Source organism: Bombus terrestris, chromosome 14, assembly GCF_910591885.1.
Source record: "Bombus terrestris chromosome 14, iyBomTerr1.2, whole genome shotgun sequence".
NCBI lineage: Eukaryota > Metazoa > Arthropoda > Insecta > Hymenoptera > Apidae > Bombus > Bombus terrestris.
In genome coordinates this window covers 1693157-1708898 of record NC_063282.1, presented here as the reverse complement: position 1 = coordinate 1708898, position 15742 = coordinate 1693157, and the positions used below count along the sequence as shown (strand labels likewise).

Below are 15742 nucleotides of genomic sequence, written 5' to 3'. Positions count from 1 at the left end.
ACGATGAGCACACGTCTGGCACACGCACCAAACGTTGGATGGTAGATCGCGGAGGCGGTTCCGTGGACCACCTCTGCATCTGGTGGGGGATATCTAGGATCTTGTTCCTTTTCTGTTCTTCTTCTCGACTCGGCTCCTCGACTTCTCTCGGATCCTTCGCGCGTTCATCCTGTCTTCGAAAATCATTCGCTATGATTCGCTTCGTTTTCGAATGCCACGCTTTTCGTAGCGCCTCGTTGTTCGACCGAATTAGAACTTTTTCCCGTTTATCGTAACGCTCGTGAAAACCTAGTCGCATCGGCTTTCCGCTGCGATTCTTCTTCTGCAACAAAGTCGCTCGTTTTCGAACAAATTCGATCGTCATGCGAACAAATAGACCTCTCTCTCTCTCTCTCTCTCTCTCTCTCTCTCTAGATGAAAATAATCGCATTTGCAAATTTCCTTGTCCCGTGACTGAGTTAGCAGTTCCCCGCGAGCCATATAATTAGATCACTGCGAACGTGACTTTACGTTCTCGCGAGTCACATCGGGAAAAAGAAGGATCATCGGGAGGAGAAATAGTCGAACAGGGAGAATGCGAGGGCATAAATTCAGGAGCGAGTTGAAGCTTCTTCTTTTCGTTGCGCCGGTGCACAGGAATCATCGGTTGACAGTCTGCATCTTTCTGGCGAGCCTAATTATACAACGAATTTAATGAATGAGTGAGCTAGCAAAGACAGTGGCCCATACATGAGCATATATAAACCACGGTCAATGCCGTGTAGCGGCTTTTGTGCGAGATCAAAGGAGGCATCTTGCTCGCACTTTGCAGGATTAACTTGCTGGTGGTGCGTAAACGCGCACTCAGACCCTCGGAAATGCTCGAGACACTTGGGCGGATTACGGATTGCTACGGTTTTTATCCCAATGTCGACGCGAGTCTATCGCGAGGGAAACGCGCGCTCTGCTGCCGCCTAACGAACGAGCTGCGCAATTTTTGTTTCTCTTTTTACGCAACACGTAGTCCCGAAGGGAAAGAATATAGCGAGATCGTAGAACGAAGCCGCGCTAACTAGGCTGATCGATCGATCTAGCCACGTCTATAATCATACGCATTCTGCCTGTACGTAGATACGCATCTGCGTCGCTTTATTTCATTAATTCTCTATTACGTCGAACACTTTTATGTACGATTTCTAACCACCTGCCTTTCGCAACCACTGTATATACTTCGGCTTTGAATACGTTTACCGCGTACAAAGAATTTGTTTCAATACCGTAGTTGTCCGCTGGTATACAGATCCAGTGCGTAGGGTCTGTAATGGGAAACTTGGACGAACGAGATGGTGTTCCGAAAACTTTAGTACGTCAAACAGGAATATTAAAATTCAGCAATACAGTGTTACGTGGATCGACCATTGACACCTTCGCAAAGAAAATGCAAGTTCGTTGCAACCTTTTTGATTTCAAGAGCGCGTATCTATGTTGAATCTATGCGTTATAAAGGTATAAAGATACTTATATTACCAATGTATCTTTATTTAAGAATTGACGTTCGACGAATTGACTACGTACAGTTCCGTGCGAGGCACAAGATCCCCGATACTTTTTATTTTTATCGATTATCGAAAATCGTAAACTCCAACCACTGTTTGATTTTACGATCTAGTTATAACATCCTTTTGATGAAGAGTACGAGTCTCGTTCATGAAACAAAGTCGGGTCGGCCTGTTTTCGTACGGAAACGAGTTTGTTCATTCCGTCCTGGAGCATCGTTGCTTACCAATCGTTCGTCGCACCAATCGTACGTTCTCGATCTCTGGTGCACGCGCGGCATTACGCGTTGCAACCGAATCGCGATTCAAATTTAGCCAACCGCGAACAATAATATTGATTTCAGCAAGCCGGAATTTTGCTCTTCCTGGGATAAACATCCCGAAGCGCACGTGGCGTCAATATGTGCTTTCGTTCTCTCTCGGTGTACGCGAAGGAGAATTCGTTTCAGGGCCGTTCAGGGAAACACGCGCTACGATCTCGACGAACAAGGACTCTTTCCTATTCCTTTTACCCTTTTCCCATGCGACCATAAACCAACGTTTATCATTTCAGTTATTCGACTTTCGCCCAGAAGCAAACTTACGATCGCGCGTTTCATAGCGTTTCGATACTTTGGCAAATGAGAAAATCGGAGGGATCTTGCAAAGAATTTTGGGCGACAAACTTCTCGGTGTAACAATTGCCATTGCATTCGGAAACTCGCCATGTATATCTATCAGGACACTGAGATTAGGTAAGATATAAATACCACAAGTGATATTGATAATGTGTCGAAACGTGACCACTTAGACTGGATTAAAAGAATAAAGAATTGGAGTGAGATAGAAAGAGAAAGAGTGTGTGTGTGTCTGTGTGTGTGAGAGAGAGAGAGAAGAGAGATCGAAAAGCGTGGCAGATATAAAATAATGATTTCACCGATTCCCGGGGGTCCTGTATCGGAGTTGTGTCGGACACTTGAAAGGATACGCGGTCCCCTGGAAGAGGGGGCCGCAGGAGACGATGGGTACCCGACACATGTAGCCCCCCGGGTGGCGAGCACCGCAACTCTCGGACCCCCAACGGTGACACGAGCTACGTTACATTCTGCAGCGTCATCGAGCCGGCACGATGTCATCGTGTACCGCGTAAGCTGGTCGCGCGACGCGTCGGTGGTTCCGAGTTCGATTTCCTTGCTCCGAACCTTTTGCTTCTATTCGAGGGGGGGTCTCGCCCGGTCGAGGAAACTCTTTGGTCGCGCGACGAGAGCATCGTGGCCGGTCGACGACGTGACGACTGGTAAAGGAGACGCGTTTCTTCGGAGCGGCCGTGGTCGAGCGCGACCATCGACGAGATCGCATTTGGTGCATCGCCAGGAAAATTGCACGCTCCTCCTTGTGACGTCGTTATTGCCAACAACTGGCCGACCAATCGGCTTGCTTGCGTGGGAGGAACGAAGAGGGACGTAACGAGAGAAAGAGAGAGGAGCAGAGAAAGGAACGGAGAAGTAGGTGGAACGAGAAGGAACCCGATTGGTCCTACTCCCGGAGGATATCATGGCCATAGAGGCTCTCGTCCACGAGGAGAGAGACGAGTCCGAAATAAACGATACAGGGATTTTTGGGGGGGCTGACAGTCGGTAGAGAATCGAATGTTCGAATTTGATTCCAAAGGACCGAAGCATTTTCCCTGTCGAATAAAATGCTGCGAGCGAGATCGTTGACTTTTAATCGTGTTTTTAACCAGGCAGGACGATTCAACTCGTTGTTCGAATTGTCGATCTCTAGGACCAAATAATTCCTTTATTCAAGAATCGTCTACCTTTTCACGCGTTATTACATTTCATATCCGCAAAGAGTAAAACCGACCCAACTTTGTTCGCTCGTCTTCCTTCGTTTCTCATCTCGTCATCGTAGCAATTTCTTGTTAGATGATGACTCGGGTGATAACAGGTGAATAAGTAATAATAATAAAAAAGTTCACGCTGTTTCGTTGTGAAGTAAGGATAGATGTCGTCAGGAGCAATTCCAAACGGACAGAAATCTACTAATTAAGTGTCGTATGTAACTATAAGATTTACCTATGACGAGTCACATGTATGATCCTCAATGTTGCGCGAACTGAACGGCTTACCGATAAATATTCTAAAGGGAATTCTCTTACAAGATTTAATCGATCGATCGTCTTACAAGATAAAGTACTAAATAATGTAAAACCTACTAGACTTTTCCGATATACGTATAGCTGAAGTTCACAGCGACGAACAAAGGTATCGGCATAGATCTCACTTTTCTGTAAGATCTTGCGTACATCTGTTCTACACTTACAATAAGTCAGAAGCGTACGAATACTTTTGTCTCCTATATGCTATATCTTAGAAATGAAAAAGATAGGATATTCCAGGTAAGAAAAGTAGCTTTGCACAGCGAAAGGTAATGATCTGGTATTAAAAGCTGGATCGAGAGGAGATCTCTCCTCCGTCGGTCCGTCGTCCATCGTCGGTCGTCCGTCGACCGTCGGGCAAACCATCGAAGGTCCCTTTCCCCTCGTCTCGGGCTTCATCGGTGGGCACGATCGTAAAGCAACAAGTGTTAGCAGCTCTTCGGCCCGTCGCTCCGCCCCCAACTAGCAGCCGCTGCTGAAGCGATCGGTGGAAAGTGCCCTGAGGCGATTCAACCACCTCACTCGAGCGTCGATCGCGCAAGCAACTAGAAATCCTCGACCTACACTCAGGCTTTTCGTTCTTGCGTACTCCGTTTCGTTTTCCTTCGAGTAACGAAAGACGAGCGCGATGTTTATGGTCGCCGCGCGATCCTGACACGCGCCACGTACCATTCGTGCCTCCATCGAGAGTGATTACTTTTGTCGACTCTGTCGCTCGAGGCGAAGTGACAGGAGTGTCGACCGCTTGCCTGTGCTCCGAACTACCACGAAAATCTTCCAACAGGTTCGACGGAACACACCAGGTGGAAGAATCGCGAGTCTCGGCGAATTTTCGCCTACAAAACCTGTGACGATCTATGCATCGAATCTATATAGTGAATTTCGTGCACGACAACTGGAAAAGTCTTCGTGGTGGCGTTTAAAGGTCCCTGTGCCATTAAGATCGTGGAAACGTGAATCGGTGGTAGCTGGCGAACAGTAGGATCTTAGAGAATCGGAAGCGAGAGTCGATCGCGAGAAGCGAAGCTATCGGAAGTATTTCGGCGATAGAAGAAGTTCCAAGAAGTGACGGCGTAGGATCGAGGCCGAGAAACCGTGGAATACGCAGCATTCAGCTTTGACTCGTGTGTTCTGGAACGTCGATCGTTTACAGTTGAAGAGAGAAGGAGAGAGTGTGGCCGATAGTGGAAGCAGAAGGAAAAAAAGAGTAAAACGGGCCGATACACAAAGAAGAAGAAGAAGAAGAAGAGATTAGAATTGCCGTGGCTCGAGTCACGACGAGAAAAAAGTCGTTGGAAGATAGGCCGAGACCTCGGCGAGTTGCCGACGGCTTGGCATGCATACCCGTTGCGTTTGCTCGGTTCGTAATCGAGTGCAAAATTAATTAAACGTGACAAACGTGCGCGCCGCGCTCCGATACCAAGCCATCTCGCGTCGGAGGGAACGAGCCGAACAGAAAAGAAGAGAAATCACCGACGCAGCTGGAACAGAAGCGCGAGAAACGGAAGTGACGTGTTACCGCTACGATAAAATGGTAATTGCAATTAATCGATGAACCGTCGCTGGGTAACGTGCACGTTCTCCTTCGAACGATGAACGCTCGTAGCGCGCGATAAATCCGTGGATTCGTCGGACGCGCCATCGTTTCTCTCCTTGCTTTCGCGATCGAACAAAATTGAGAGAAGATGAACGATATCATGGGTGAGGCATCCGGTTCGATTTCGTCGAGCGGCGCTGCTGCTAATTCCGTCAACTCTAACAGCCCTATCGCGACTAATAGCAATGGAAGCAATGGTAACAACAATAATGGAAAAGCGTCAGCTGTCGCTGCTACGGTCGCCGCGAATGGAGGCGAAAGAATCAGCGCAGCGGTTACCAAAGTTCTTCAGGGATACGATTGGACCCTGGTACCTGTCGCTACCAAGTGAGTTTTACGTTCGACGCTTTCTACATAACACTCGTCTATAGTCGATACGCATTTCCGAAATACCCGAGAGAGTACCGCATTATCTCTACCGTCACGTAAAAAACGCGAAAGCTTCTTCTCCTGCATTTCGGAGCGATATTTAGCAGGCGTCGTTAGCGTTCGCGAAGACGCGTTTTAACGCCAAGAGTTTAACGCGCAGCGGAAAGAAAGAGTAAAACGACGAAAAGGCAGGGAGAGAGAGAGAGAGAGAGAGAGAAAGGGTGTAAACGCGCGCGGTCTAAGCTTTAAAAATACGTAACGCTAACTTAATTATGACGCACTGGTTTCCTCGACTTGGGAAACGGCTCGTGGAAATGTGTCCTCGGCTGCCAATTAACGCAAATTAGCTAATTAATGCCCGATCTCGTTGCCTCTGTCTTTCCTCTCTGTTTCTGTCCGTCGCAGCGCGTCGATCGTGATTTGTGAGAAGCGCGGAGGAGAGCCCGCAAAGGATGAGAGAAGCGATACGAGAAACGGCGTTTTTTCGTTTCGCGTATCGAAGGAGGGGACGACGAATTAATGGTCGGCTCGTTGCGCCATACCGACGATCGTTACGATTCGATAAAATCGAAACGCGGATCGCGAAGGGATGACGCAATCTTTCCTCGATGGCAATGCGAAGATTCGCTATTCTGCGATGCAAATGCCATTTAAACGTAGCCGCGAATCTCTATCGAAACGTTTTTCCAAAATTCTGTTATGGGACGAGCATAGGTGTACAGTTAACTCACGGAAAATTTCCCAGCTACGGTTGAAATCTCCGAGCGTGTATCGCTATGCGCGACGGCTTATCGCGCTAACCCTCAATTATACAGGGTTATCTCGGGGTAGCTAAAGGGGGTACGATGTTTATTCCCGACGATAGGGTCCGATAAAATCGACTAGTTTTAATTCCCATGAAATCCATGAGAATGCAGTCGAACTATCGCGTGTTTCCTCCTCTCGCCCCATACGACCGTGTAATTCCACCACATTGCTCTTTCTCTTTCCCCTATTCTGCAACTTATCGTTTACCTAGAGCTTGTTTATCTTTCAAAGTCCGCTTCGCGACTAACATTTTGACCTTAGAAGGCGAATTTCTTTCGTGATATCGCGTAACGAAGAACGGAACATCGTAGAAAAGAAAGAAGTATAAACATCTCTCTATTCCTTATCTTGCGACTTGCCGTCTAATAAAAATTTATCGCTCTAATGAAATGCGATTAACTTTTCGACATTGAAACGCGAATTCTTTTGAGGAAATCGCGTAACGAGGAACGTAACTCGGCGAACGAAAAGTCGTAGAAACGAAAAAAGGGTGTAGCTGCTGCGTGGTCGGTGCCACGCCTACGCACGTCAGCTAGTACTCCGCCAAACCGCGTAAACGAGGTGCAAAGACTCGAAGATTTTTTGCGTATCTAGGTAAACCGCGTACAGCGGAGTGACTCGCGATTGCTGTGAAAACCCTTGTTAGTGGACCCGCGCTAATTACCAACGGCTCCTCGGGTTTGCTCACGGATTTAACGCCCCTCTTATTTCAAAGAGGCCGAAATATATACGAGCCTCTTTTCTCAAATTCTTTCTCGGCTGCTTCCTTCCAATATTCGCTCTCTATCTCTTTCTCTTTCTTTCTCGAACGTTTCTCTTTCTCCGTGACACACACAGCCTTTCGAAACGGTTGCGGCTGTGCTTTTTAAAAGTCTCTCCACCTTCGGCAGCAGGGACAGCATCCCGTTGCCGACAGGTCGTCCGTACGCGTATCTCGGTGAAGCGCGTTTCCTTCGGTTCCTAGCCGGTCGACGTCTGGGGTTTTGGTTCGCGTAAGGTCCTCGAACGAGGCTCGATTAATCCCAGAAAGAAAACAGCACGAGAAGGGCTTGTACGGCAATCACGTCAGTCACGTCAGTCGATCCCTGGCTGGACGAGGCAACGGTTTTATGAAGTCATCTTCTAGGAAAGAAAGGGATACGTCCATTCCTGCTCGTCACCCGTTGGCAGCGCCGGTGTTATTTTAAGGCCGGTTTTAAGCGTGCCGCGTTCCGCAGGATGACCCGGGGGTAGCTTGGTAGAAAACTCTCGATACACGAGCACGAGGATACGTCGCGATACCACCAACCTCTTGTTATTTTCTCGCAACCGGTGTCCCCGGATTCATGCGTTTTCTAGAATTTCTATCCTTCAAACCTTCCGTTCCTCGTCGCTGTAATTCCTTCTTGTCACTGATATTCGGTACTTCGTAGCTAGAAGGTTTTCTTCGAATCGGCAACTTGCTTTCCGAACGATTCGCAGGATGACTTGAAGATAGTTTGACCGAACATTTTCCAAATTATTTTCCATTATTCTCCAAAATCGAACGATTTGCAACAATAAACAGACAGCTCAAATATTTAAGTCGCATTTATTGGGAGGAAAAGAAAGGCATACAGCGGCTGTAAAACGTATTGACACAGTACTATAGCATATATTTCATACTAATTAATTTGATCCAAGAATTTATATTAAATTTTGCATCGATAATTACCTGATAATAATAAAGCAAGGGTACGTGCAAATACTTTTCATAGCCGCTGTAGCTGCCACGTGATATCGCATGAAATATAATTCATATATAAAAGCGCAAAAGTTTATTGCTGAGAATATTAGTCGACCAATTCAACAATTCCAATCAAGTTACTAGAAAACGAAGCTGCCTCCTTATCGCAGCTGCCTTCTCGATCTCTATTTCTATCTTCCATCCAAACGTTTCGCTTCTCGCTACATAAATCCTTTCTCGCCACGAATATTCGATAGTTAATAACTTGAAAATTTCCTTGAAACTGGTAATAGGAATTTTTAAACGATCTCTCGTTTCCGCGTACGCGCTGTATTCGAAGAAAACAATTGTTTCCAATGAAGATAATGTCCTCGAATTGCAGGGGTTCTGGTGATAAAAGAGCGGCCCACGTGAAGAGACCTATGAACGCGTTTATGGTGTGGGCTCAAGCTGCAAGGAGAATACTCGCCGATCAGTACCCGCAGCTTCACAACGCGGAACTGTCCAAAACACTGGGCAAACTTTGGCGGTGAGTCTCTAGTATGTTACTTTTATCGAGTTGACCGGAGGTTGGTTGATCGCGAGGAAGAGTTCGATTCTGATTTCTTCGGCAACTTCTCGACTTGCGAGTTGAAGCAACAGTCCACGCGACCACTTGTTGCCTCGTTCTATTTTTACCCGCGATTTGGCGAGCAAGCATTTTTTACGGGACGCATACCGAACACATTCTTACCACGTGGCGCCGAGGCTGCACGTGGTACGATCGTTCCCGGTTGACAACCGCGCGAACCCCGAACTCGTTGTAAACGGGTCAGCGTTGTCAAAACCGGAGCTAAAGGCGGAGTCACGGCTTGTTCTATTCTAGTCTAGCTTTTAGTACAGCACGTGGAAGCGATATAAAAGAGAAAAGTAAAGCGACGTCTTTGTCAAATTTCTCGACTTTTTAGATAGTGACGCGTTCTGCTACTCGAAATCAAAATACCATGCATCTGAATACAATTTTCTAGGAAAATCGCGAAGCTATCGTTGTACCAAATAACAAGCGACGCGTAACGATCGATCGATCGATAGACGACGCGACGGAAGAGAAAATGGTATACTCGTCGTTGTGAAAGTCGCGAGAAGGGAACGATATTCCATTTCCTGATCGAGACTAACGAGATGCCCTGGTGGGTCGCACGAGCGAGGATCACAGGACCTCGCCGACCACATCGATCAGAACCCCTGCGGTGAATCATTTTACAATGCCGCCCGATCGCGATTCCGATCACAGATACCCTCCGCGTATCTCTGTCTTAACGTCAAAATAGGAGCACAACACGACCGATCGGAGTTTTGCTGCAGAACTTTGTTTATCGGAACGGAACTTTTTTAGTTACTGCTCGATTAAATAAATTACAATTTGTTGAGCTCGTAAGAAGAGAGTGTAGCCATCGATACGTCATGAATCTGAAAGTTGAAATTCATGATGAAATTCATAACGGTATAACCAAAGATCGGTTTGTAAATTTCGATTTTTATAAAAATCTTTCGCGCAAATAACAAAGCATTTACCGACAACGACGCGACGCAAGGAAGAAAGAACGTGCCTTTCGAATCGTGTCGTTTCGCGTGGAGCGTCGCCGATGCGCGTCGAGCAGCTCTAGTCGGAGTCGTCGGATTATTTGCAAAAAGAAACGACTTGCGGGCTACTATCGATGTAGTCGATATTTACGAGGGACCAGGTGTAGGCGTCGGAAATAAATCTTGTCCTTTTTCTTCCGGCTCGAAAGGTATCGCGTTCGAATATTAGACACGGTGTTTGTCGACAAAACGAAAACAGATAGGCTCGGTTCATCCTTGGCGCGTGCTAACAGCTGCCGGCCGGTTCCTGCCTCAGATAAACGGCCCCCAAGAATCACAATAAACTCCTTGTCCCCGTCAGGTGAATTTTTCCGAACCTGCCCCTTCGTCGCTCGACGCTTCGTGCAAATAACACCCGTGACGAACAGGTAAATGCATCTTATCTGACGGAAGCAACGTCTCGATTTTGCCGCGGTTTTGCTTCACCCTCGATACCTCGAACCTCAAACACCATCATCGCCGTAGTCATAGACGCCACGACGTTATCGTGACTCGTTTTCATCGCGATTTTTACGTACGGTGTCAGATACACCGGAATAACGCACCGCAGATAACGTATAATCGCGTGGTGGAGAGAGACAGATCCGAATTAGCTAACCCTGCGTTGCATCTGGCAAAGAAAAAGAGAGGCTGCGACGAGTCGCTATCGTCAAGCCCTGCCAAACAAAAAAACCTCGAGGCAAAGTCCGTTGACCAGATGGAGAGTCTCTTTTCTCTCTTTCCCAGTGACGACTCGCGCGCGTTAACCTGCGCGTGTACCCGAGGAACACGAGTTAACTCGTCATTTGCCATTGATTTATTCTCAACGTAATATCGCCTTGTTCGAGAAATTTTTAAATCGTACAAAATCCGAAACGTAAGCGCTGTTCGTAGTCTAGAAATTTTTGATCAAAGTTAGAAGACTAGGTACTGAGACTTAGCGCGATATTTCCTTTCCTACCCTTTCGTCTGGTCACCTTCAAGTTTGATACAGGGTAGAGAAAGGAAACGCGACGCGGTAAGAGCAAAGAGCCTAGAAGCGTGGAATCGTTGCTGGAATCCTCGAGATCTCGCAGCCGAGACCGGAAAAGCTTATCAGTCTTGGGGCTTTACGAGCCCAGTGGGAACATAAACACGAGAAATTAAAGACTAACACGACAAGACGGGACGGAGCTGGATGAGACGAGACGAGATTCGAGTTGCGATGCAGTCGAACGAGAATCGCTCGAGTTCCCGTATATACTCGATGTACGCGTGTGCGTGAACTGCGCCCTTTAAGACTCTACGCGGCGAGAAACACTAACCAGACCTCCCATTTCGACTCCTCGAGTGTATCGCGTATGGTGATAGAAATGCTCTCGTTCCAGCCTCTTCTGCGTCGCATATACGCGAAGAAGCGGGTGCGCGCGTGTGAACCTTGATCGACGACCGTCGATGACACAAAACGTCGCAAGATCGCGCCAATTTCGTCTGATCTCTTGGTTTCTGGTCGTTTGATCGCAGGTTGCTGTCCGACAGCGACAAGAAACCTTTTATCGAGGAAGCCGATCGTCTCCGCGTGATCCACAAGCGCGAGCATCCGGACTACAAGTACCAACCTCGTCGTCGAAAGCAAAACGGGCCGTCGGGTCGAGAAGGATCGCCGTCGAGGAACCAAAGCAACGTGACCTTCAACGTGTCCAGGTCGTTGAAGCAAGAGGACGCGAGTCCTAGGGGCACACAGGGACCGAACTCGCCACAGAGCGGAGTTAGTTCTTCTCCTCCGACTACCCCTAATCAAGGATTGTCACCCCCGACCCCTCCCACTACCCCGCGCGGACAACATTACGCGAATCAGGTAAGGACGTTTGAAACGAAGAAATACGCGAGCCAGTACTTTTGAGAAGGTCCGATGGAAACTAAAACGGAAGGAAATCTGGTTCGCAGGGAAATCAGCCGCAGCCAAATAGTACGATGTATCAGCAAGACTTGGCGATTGGTTCGTCGAGCGAATCACCGCATCAACATCAACCAGGAGTCGACTTCAGGTACATCGAAGTTGGAGATGGTTTACCAATCGAGGAGGGTCAATTGAACGGTCTTGGGTCTTTGGGCGGCGTTGGTTTGAACCTTCCATTGAACCTTCAAGAATGCGAAGTCGAGAGCAACGAGCTGGACCAGTACCTTCGGCCACAGGTGCCGGCGGTACACGTAGCCGCGCCAACGACCACCTCCTCTCAATGGATATTCAACAGGTAATTGTTTCCTGCGTTTAGTTCTGACGTAGATGAGCCATGTTTTCTCTCGAGCCAGCACAGTGGCTACAAAAAGTACAGATAGCTTACACTTTACGAGTTTCTTATCTAGGAATTTCTATCTTAAATTGCGGACGGTGAAAGTTAATAGGAATGTCTCTTTCTTTGAAAAACGCCGATTTATGATTTAGGCTAAACGATTAATTTTAATTTGCATCTATGTTATAATTTAGTTGGAACAATAATTTTAACCTGTTCATAATCTGTGTTAAATATCTTGGAAATAATTCTCGAATGTATTTAGAACGCAATACGGATAGCCCAGTGTCGTTCGCGTGGCAGAACTCGCTTGTCTGCATGAAGTTTTGTTCGAAAACTTCGAGTCGCTGAAATATAACGTTTTCCAGATACGAGGAGGAGATCGAGAGACCGAACAAGCGACACTGCTCGGAGCAACCGATCGCCGAGACGTCTTGGGAAGACAGAGCGCAGGCGGACATTGTCAGATACCACGAGCTTCAGCCACCACTTCCTCCTATGCAGTACATATCCTCTTCCCATAATCCACACTATTCGCACACGACTACGCAGATGAGCCATCCGCACGTGTCTACGTCCTACGCGCAATACCAACGATACGTACCTGGTATCGAAACTTGGCCCCATTACATGTAGGAACAAAGAGAACAGCGCGATACGCACGTCGTCGCCTAATCGACACTTTTCCGGAGACTATTCTTTGGAAACTTAAATGGTAAATCGTGTCCCCATTTACGAACTAACTATATTATTAAGTTTTCTCAAGGTTACATATTTTATTGCTGACTTTTCCAAGCGTGCCTGTATGTGTGTGTGTGTGTATGTGCACGAGTGTGTTTGACGTATGCATGGTGTGTACCTATGTGCGTACGCGTACACTGCGTCCTATAATTATAAAATCACAGCAACAATTTCGATTAATCGTTTAAATTTCGACACATTCTTTTCACGTTCTAAAAATCGACAAAGTCAAATAAATGGAATCGAATGTTCTATTGTTATTGAATATTACGCGAAAAGTAGAAAAGTTGTCGTTTGCAGTGGCTACAAATTGATAGTATTTTGTGATAATACTGAATAATGAAATTTCAATCGTGACAAGAGTTAATCACGACATATAAAAATTGAAAATGTTTAAACGATGTTATCATTACGATGTAGTGTAGCGTGTTTGTATGGGTGTGCGCGCGTGTTGCGTTAGCTCGAGAGCGGAAACTGGATCGCGTGAAGTCGAATTAATTAGAAGTTTCCGCGTTTCGAGTTGAACACGTTTCGCGATCGTTGGACGTTTGGAGGACATAGAGATGTTACGGCGCGCACAGCCACGATCTTACTCCATGACATCATTCCATGACAGTCGGCCATTCCAAAGCGCAGAATTTCAGGCTAAACAAACAGCTCGCTCGATACGGTGGCCTGCCGCGCGATCTAAATATAATAATAATATATAAGGCTCGAAGTGTAAACCGGCCGCTGCGCTGGCGAGTGCGATTCGGTTGCGTATCGAAGCTGCCACGCTCTTCAAATAAACCTGCGAAATTCGATCGGTCGTAGTTTGATCGCCAAAGTCACGCGACATGGCTGTACCACGTCCACGTGGACGTCCTCTCTGCGAATTTCGAGTCCGAAGGTGCGTCAGGCAGAGCCGCTGGATTTCTCGGGAAAGGAAGACTTGGTTAAAATGTCCTATCTATCATTTTGAAAGCGAAGAAAATCGAGATCTTATCTTTTCAGCGATGTTTGCTTCTTTTCATTCGATTTAAAATACCTAGGCATTGTTTCGTAACAGTCTATAATTATTATACGTAAGTATACAAAGAGATAATGTAGCAATTAATTAAATGCTTCAGATAGTGGCAAAGACGTAGTAGCAGTGACATACGCTCAACATATCCCCGCACATTGGTACATTTAGATTAATCGATACGAAATTACCAGGTGGTCGAATACTTGCGAACAGGGATGCGCATACTGTTTACGATAAAATGCCTTAAACGTTACAATCAATGCTATAATTATATAAGCAAAGCGTTATAAACGAATAAAATTATTTGACAAGCAATTAGGGCAAATAAATCAGACTGTCTCTATATCTCTGGAAGAGACACAGAGTTTCGTAACTTTACATAAAAGATAAAAGATACGTTGTAAGAGAATTTCGAGCACTTAAAAAAAAGAACGCTAGATAAGACATTTTAACCGACGATGAATTGAGAAGAGGGAAAAGTTGCAAGTTCGATGGGTTCGTGTCGAGCGATGATCGACGAGACAAGAATCGAAGCACGCGATCGTCGCGGTAATTAACGCAGGTATTGACGCCGTATTCGTTATGCTACCCCGATAGCCGTGCTTTTGTACTTACATTTATCGTTAGACATATATGTATTTATCGCGCCGCCTATAAGAAGCGCGAAAAGCGTAGAGCGTGTAGAAACATTTGACGCGCGAGCGTTCGAAAAGTTAATTTATAAGTACGACGGTATATTCTAAGGTTTGTCGGAATAAAGAAAAGAAAAAAAGAAACTGTTACGAGTTGAGAGATAACGATTGATCGTTAACCCTTCCTTTTCGCCAGGCTATCGTCGAGATTTTTCTGCCTGGCTTGGAGATAAGACCAAAGGATATACGGCGGTAGAAACGTAAACGTCGTTACGCGACAGATTAATGAAATCGAATAAGACGCATCGAATACAATTTTTATTTGCCAACTCACTTTTATCGACGATTAAAAAGGTCTCGGAAGTTCTGACGAAATGACGCCAGATACAAATGAAACGAAACATAGAGGAAAACTGAGCTTGACGCGCTAAGGACCAAGCTATCGTCTATCACAATGTTACGAATACTTTAAATTCTTTAAATTACATCAAATCGAGGAAAATCTCAGTGGAAGAAACAACGAGAAAGGAACATTTAGAGGATCCTTGGAATTTCTTGTTTAGGTTCCGTCTATATTCGCACTTGACGCAAAAAAGACCTAAAAATGTCCTGAAATATTCAGCGAAATATGGTAAACAACGTTTTTTGGAAAAAATACAAACTCCCGTTGAAAAAATTGATTTGATTTCAACGAATTTCCAGTTGATCTCCGTTAATCTGGTAGCGGAGCTCCTTGTCGCAGCGGGCCCTTTAATTTACCTTTTCTTTGTCGTATAAAATGCGCGTGATGTAGCAGATTATTTAGTTATCGCGGCTAAAAGAGGTTGCACTTTGGTGCAATACGACGGCAATTGTATAGCGCAATCCGTTTTCGTTGCAAATCTGGTCGAGCCAAATGAAATCGGTCGAATCAACCGGGTTGGTTTTCGCTGGTCGCGCGTTATAAACCGCGATATAAAACAAGCGAAAAAAGCCAAATATTTGAGCGGTTCGTTGAACGGGGTTAGGGGACGAGGGAAATAGAAGAACCGCGAATGGACCGTTCTAAGTTTCCAAGAGCAAACAGGCCTTATCGCGGAACGAATATCCGTCCAACGAGCGAACGTGGGAATAGTCGTGTCGCGACTTTTACGCCACTTACCCGCGTCTCGAGATTAAACGGCTGGAAGGCCCTCGTATGTTTTTCGTCCAACGCGTGACGCTTCACCGTTTTTCGGCCCGAGGCGCCTTCGAATCGACATTTCCTCTTTACATACGCTGCCCTTTATAAGTATTTAAATACCTACGATTCGACCAAAAGCTTGATACTTTTCCGATATTTCTGATTTTTATTCG

At 46.2% G+C, this 15742-nt stretch overlaps 1 protein-coding gene across 3 annotated transcripts; it reads left to right on the top strand.

Moving 5' to 3' along the window:
- The first annotated feature begins 22 nt into the window (after nt 1–22).
- LOC100649351 (transcription factor Sox-10) lies at nt 23–14551 on the top strand. 3 transcript variants are annotated; one of them, XM_012315798.3, is made up of 5 exons: nt 23–5599; nt 8554–8682; nt 11259–11592; nt 11682–11989; nt 12397–14551. In XM_012315798.3, exons 1-5 carry the CDS (start codon nt 5361–5363, stop codon nt 12662–12664), a joined length of 1278 nt encoding a protein of 425 aa, XP_012171188.1. In that variant the 5' UTR covers nt 23–5360; the 3' UTR covers nt 12665–14551. The 3 variants fall into 3 exon arrangements, with proteins under 3 accessions (XP_012171188.1, XP_048268229.1, XP_003400390.1); XM_003400342.4 differs by having other exon boundaries at nt 25–5599; nt 8536–8682; XM_048412272.1 differs by lacking the exon at nt 8554–8682.
- The last annotated feature ends 1191 nt before the right edge of the window (nt 14552–15742 follow it).